General features: G+C 42.5%; 1 protein-coding gene across 1 annotated transcript; it reads left to right on the top strand.

Moving 5' to 3' along the window:
- The first annotated feature begins 479 nt into the window (after positions 1–479).
- On the top strand, positions 480–2,204 carry LOC123965470 (ras association domain-containing protein 10-like). Its single transcript, XM_046041991.1, has one exon. The coding sequence runs from the start codon at positions 650–652 to the stop codon at positions 1,994–1,996; it is 1,347 nt and encodes a 448-aa protein (XP_045897947.1). The 5' UTR covers positions 480–649; the 3' UTR covers positions 1,997–2,204.
- The last annotated feature ends 4,223 nt before the right edge of the window (positions 2,205–6,427 follow it).

Below are 6,427 nucleotides of genomic sequence, written 5' to 3' on the forward strand. Positions count from 1 at the left end.
TGGGGAGACGATTCATCCTATTTCACCCCTCCCCCCACAATCCGCGGATATAACTCTGCACATCACTAGAACCCACCTATGCAGGCACATCTTACTATCAGAATAATGCGCCCGTTAATTGGCAGCGAAACGAACTAAAAAATAACGCAAAAGGAGTGTAAAGCATTACAATTCAGAGACAGTAATATTGTAATAACTATTTACTCTCAAATGACTGCAACTAGTAATCTATAATGTAGCCTATTACATTTTGGAAGTTACTTGCCCAACCCTACTGGTGATCAACACTGTCCTGAAATTATCATCCAGACAGTGTCTCTTCTCAACTAAAAGTCACATCACATTATCAAGTCCTCTTTACTGACACTTGCTCTTGCAGTCATGTGATCACAGCAGAGGCAGTCTCGTGAGGGCGCACTATGAACTCATTAAGTGTTTCCTGGTCTCAGGAAAGTGCACAGAGGGACACATGGACCTCCAAACGTCCAGCCCCATCAGCAACTTCTCAGATGTGTCCGGGACGCAGCGCGCACGAACACAAAGGGAATGAGTATGGACACAACTGCGCTTTTCTCCAGACACGAGGATTTAAATCTCTTTTAAGACTTTTCCCTGTTTTATAAGAATCACCGTGTGTCAGATATTCGCGATGGAGTCGGAGGAGTGTAAGATATCAGTGTGGGTCTGCCGGGAGGAAAAGCTCGTCTTCGGCTTGTCAAAGCGCACAACCTGCGCTGATGTCGTCAAAGTGCTTCTGGAAGACCAAAACTCACAGCACGGCCTCTCCGCAGCTTCGCACTCTGGATGCTCGCAGTCTTACTGCATCGTGGAGAAATGGAGAGGTTTCGAGAGGATTTTACCACACAAAACCAAGATTTTACGGCTTTGGGTCGCGTGGGGAGAGGAGCAGGGGAACGTGAAGTTTGTGTTGGTGAAGAGCGAGGCGTCTCTGGCGAACCACGGAGCCCGGAGCGCAGAGGCGCGTGTGGTGCTCAGCAAACACAGGCCCTGTGTCAGCAAGGGGGCCGCACGGTCCCCCGTGGATGGCATCTCACCTGAGAAACAGCGTCGGATTGTCAGGAAAGCTTTCAGAAAGTTGGAGAAGATCAATGGTAAAAAGAGGGCGCAAACGGTGCACAGGGACGAGTCCTCTGCGGAAAAGATGGAAACTTTGGCTCATCTTGTGATTTCTCAGGATCATACAATCCGCCAGCAGATTCAGAGGATTACAGAGCTGGAATCAGAGATCGAGAGGTGCGAGGCGAAGGTGCATTTTGACAGAATTAAAAAACACGGGATTAATTATGTGCAGGACACGTATTTAGTGGATGCTGCTGCTGCTTCCAGCCGAGGGGGAGAAGAACTGTGTTCAGCTGAGACTCTCGCCAAGTTTGAAGAGTATGTCCGGAAGTGTGAGGAGGCGGTCGGACTACAAGAGGAGCTGCGGGAGCAGGAAGCCCTTATAGATATCATCACGGTGCAGATGCATGAGGAGCTTAACCACCGCTGGATGCAGCGCAGAAAAGAGGTGCAGAGCAAAGAGACGGAGCCCGGCGAGGGCGCGTCATCCCTCCACGGCACCGAACCAGACACCTCATCAGACAACGAGCTGGTTTTGGAAGGAGAGAGGATCAGGACACAGCTTGATGCGAGTTCATACATCGGTCTGCGCCTCAACACGGATTTGGAAGCTATTAGGAGCGATTTAGAGCTGACCCAGGAGATTTACGCGGCGAGGGAGAAGCAGATGAGGGATTTGCTGGAGAAAGTGAACATTTTGGACAGGGAAGAAGGGACAGCCCGCGAGGAGAGATGTAGCCACGCGACAGATAACACGGGGATGAGCAGCACTTTGGAGAGGAAAAGCGAGTGGGTGGAGCAGGCTAGGGGTCTGTCAAAAGCTCACAGTGTGAACGACGACGACTCAGACACTGGCTTAAGCTCTCTGCACAGTCAGGACTCAGACAGCCACACTGTGTGGGAGTCACTGGTTTAGGATTTTAGCAGAAAAAGAATGAACTTCTACAGTCTCAGGGAATATAATTACTCTGAAGTAACGAAAGTTCACTATAATATTTCCACATTGATGACAGTGAATTTAAACAGATCTTCTTTGTATGGCAGAAAAATCCCCATATGTTCCTATATTTTTTATAAGGTCTTTCTTACACTGGTTTAAGAGTTATGTTTTGTTGGTGTCAGTCTCACCAAGACAGTTGACATAATAAATACTGTTTTTGAAGCCCGAGTTCATTTGTTCCTCTTTTATCTTTGCAATGATCCAAACACTCACCTGAAAAGTGATATTTAAAAATCTTGTGGATGTTCCAGTATGCATCTCTTAATGTACAGGGTGCACATTAAGAGATGACATGCGATCATCAGTAGATCATTTCCACAGCCTCTGCCATACTGATACACACACCTCAGAGACAGCATGGCGACATGGCAGAAACAACTCAAAGCCAAAATAAATAAATAAATAAAAAGGTCTCTGGGATTATTCTGCAGATTGTGAACAGCGTCTCAGCTTTCACTATGACCCAGACGCTGAGTGATAAAGAAAACCTCTGCGCTGTGAATCATAAACCATAATAATATCTGAAGTCAAAACAGAGGCACAAAGCTCACATAGGTCTGCTCTACATCCTGGACAGGAATTCACTCACACAACACACACACACACACACACACACACACACACACACACACGTGATAAGAAGGGACAATTTATACACAGACTGATAGAGACACACAGTACGGGTGCTTTAGTCGACAGATGACTGACTGCAGAATGACTGCTGCAGAACAATATCAAGAGAAAATCATTCGACAGCTGAACCTTGTAAGGGCTATTTCACATGAGTCATTCAAAGTTTTGGGACAGCAGCACACAGCCTACACATTTTATCTGCCAGCTGCTTCACCCTTCATTTCCCCAAATGAAAAGACAACACAGAAAAGTCAGTTTAGGTCGTTGACGTCTTACAAATCTCTGCACAGTTCCTTAAGTTTGAGGGTTGGGAAAAAGAAAATCTTCAAATCCACCAAGTCACCAGAGTCAGGAAAAACTCTTATGTAAAGACTTTATGTCAGCTTAGTAACTGTGTTTGGAGGATTTGGTCAGACCACTTCATTACTTACAGTAATGTTACTGTGAGAAGAATTTGGTCTCTTTTGTTCTTCCTTTCTCTTCACTCCCCCGACATCCAGTGAGCTCTGTGTCAGATCATATACCTCAGTTCACTACATCTTTGGTGTGCAATAAACTGTAAATCTCTTGTCTGCAAGATTAATGATTCGATTTAAAACAACCAAAAACAGAAATCTCAAGACACCACTGTCTTTATCAATACACCAGGTCTCATGTGTTGGTAATTAACTGAAAGCACTTTTAAGGCTTCTACATTCTTCAATCATTATGGAATTTATGCTGTGGCCCAGTGAATGTGACCGCCCTCCAAGGACATTGTTAATGCACTGATCCGATATGATTAGTATTGGTGATACAGATCCACATTAAATACCGTTTTTGTCACTGCCATAAAAAAAAAATAAGAAAATCACTATTTCCTCTATCAGTTACATTCATTCAGTCACAGCAGCAGGCCCTCTAACTCATTGTTTAGTGCCACAGCGATGGTCTCACTAAATGATTCCAATAAGTTCCACACTGAGGTATACAGATTTTAAATGTGGGGAAAAAGGGAGCACTGGTGTGGGATCAGCACTCGTATCAGCAGATATGTATCATTAGTTAAGGTATCGAGGGAGAAAAGGTTGGATGCTGCATCGCTATTAGTAACCACGCAAATCTTGGCTACCCTTTTATTATTGCGGCACACATACTTTACACTCTAATACAGTTTGTCAAAGACGTCTGGCAGTATTGTTTCATGTTGTGCATTTTTCCTTCACATACTACAGGGCTTTAGTATTCTTGTGTACCAATTTGCTCCTAAGTTTGACAGTAACTGCTAATTGTATATAATTGTAACTTAGAGACCTACGTATGTTGTCAAAAAAGTTTACTGTGATTGTATTTAATTTATATCATGAAACATGGTAAACTGGCTTTACCTTAATAACGCTGCTTTAACAGAAGTGGCTGAACCGCACACTGTAGCCTACAGATGACAAAGTTTGAATGTAGCCCTGAAACATCTTCTGAGGCCTTTAACATAAACAGAAATGCTCTGTTTATATAAAGTATGGTACAGCATGTAACATCCCTGCCGTCCTCTGCAGTGACAGTTAAACACCTTCCATCTGGAGTGAAGACAGAAAAGAAGATACCACTGCTCATTCCTGAATGTATTGACCGTTGGAAAACATTTCTCAGCTCACTGCTTGAGAATACATTTTTAATAAAGCATTATAAACAGTGTTAAGTTTCCAGCCTTGATAAACCCCACAATGTGTTGCTTTATAACTGAATACAGAGTGATACGCAAGACAACACAAAAGTATACATTACTACCTGTGTCCCAGGCATTGTGAACAGTACCTCCTTAATAGGTGTATTGAATTATTCAAAACCAAAAGAAGAATTAAAGACAAGGAAAGTGGTTTCTCAGCATATACAGTGACTGAGTGACAACAGTGTTACATAACTCTCATATGAGTGAGAGGATCATTTGGGGTGAAATCCTGTGTTCCCAGTTTACTGTATTACACAGTGATGTGGGTTTGGCATATAGTATCACGATATTTTCACTCGGTACTCAAAAAGTTTTGTTTATCATTTTAAATTATTGATAGGCAACATTTTTTAATCACTTCATCAATATGCAGATGGTAATCCTGGTGTGTTTCACTAAGTGGCACAGTTTAAAATTTTAAACAAGGACAGATGAGAACTAAATTTAAGCCTGTTGCAAAAGATAATAATAAAAAAGCAGAGTACAGATTGAAACTGAGCACACATTTAAAAAAAAAATGCTTTTAAAAGCAAATGTTAAAGTACACCTTCATAGTAAATGGAAAACAGATTAGTTTTAATATTAACAAATATTATGCCAAATGTTAACCTAAAAAGCATCTCTCACTGCTTTTTTGACTTTCAAACCTTTTTGTTAAACAATGTTTGATGTCCTAACATGTTGCCACTCTTTGGTATAATTACTTGTGTTATTGATATATCAGACATCAGCCCCACAAACTGCTTGTACCCTTCCTAGTAAATATGGGTGTTCGTGTTAAACTGTGGTTGAAAAGGAAAAATACTGTTACTGTTTATTGTCAAATGACTGGACAGTGTTGTGCAAGTTTGTGATGGTGCATAATTGTAGTGCAGAAAGCTCTTTGTATGTTATATTCAAGCTAAAACTGAACAGCTGAAAGTGTTATTGTGCAGAATTGCTTTGTGAGAGTGCTCCAGGCTGCTCACGTTAAAAGGTATTTTGACGGTCATGCGCCCCGTCAAAATACGTTCACTAAAGTGCTTGTTTTTAACAGTGACAGGCTCAGATTGTTATTACAAGTGTTATCAACATCATGGAAGGGATCCCTACAGAGATAGACCAGTGTTTTTAAAAAGAGTAAGAAACTAACAGACCTTCGGTCTAAAATGAAATGTTTTTATCAAGTCTGGTGGCTTTGACCACAGCAATAAAGTGACTGTTTCTTGTTAAACAAAAAGGATCTTACTGTTTAAAAAAAATGTTGTCAGAAACTTAAAATAACGATCAGACCCTGTCAGTGGCAAAAACAAGCACTTTAGTGGTCGTACTTTGAAAGGGCGCGCAATTGCCCGCAAGGATTACATTGCAGCCTCTCTCACTGCTGCCAAGCACCAAATAGTCACATAGACACAAAAACATGGGAAAATAGGGTCCAGGTTGACAAATACAGAAATTATCCTTGAGCTAATGGGTTTACATCTGCTGATTTTCAGTGGCTGTGATGTGTTTGTGTGTGGGAAGTTGTTTTTGTCCTGCTTTCAATGTGTTGGCGAGAACTTAGTTTAAAAGCACAAAAAAAGTGAGTTCCCCTTCGAGGGAACTCGAACTGCGTCGGTTACGACACTATGGGAACGCCTCTAGGCGAAGCAGGTCTGAACGTGAATGAAATCACTCCAATCCTATTGGCCTGTTGCTAGAACGGTAAGGTGTGACGGAATAACCGGAGGAGTATAAAGCACACCTGTACACACTCATCATTAGCTTTTTTTTATTCAGCAGGCGCTCTGTATGTTGTTTGAAGAAAGCTCCAGTCCTACAAGCAGTATGTCTTACCTGAAGAAAAAGTCTACCAGCACGTCCGGCAACCAGATGTACAGAAGGTGTGTTTTTTTCTTGCCCTCGGTACATCACGGATGGAGATTCTCATGAGATGTGTGTCTCATGTTTGGGGATGGAGCACGCACGGGCAGCTCTCGAGGGGGCTGCCTGCGCCCGTTGCGAAGCCCTTTCCGTGCGGGTACTGA

The sequence above is a fragment of the Micropterus dolomieu genome, unplaced genomic scaffold (assembly GCF_021292245.1).
Source record: "Micropterus dolomieu isolate WLL.071019.BEF.003 ecotype Adirondacks unplaced genomic scaffold, ASM2129224v1 contig_9778, whole genome shotgun sequence".
Classification (NCBI taxonomy): Eukaryota; Metazoa; Chordata; class Actinopteri; order Centrarchiformes; family Centrarchidae; genus Micropterus; species Micropterus dolomieu.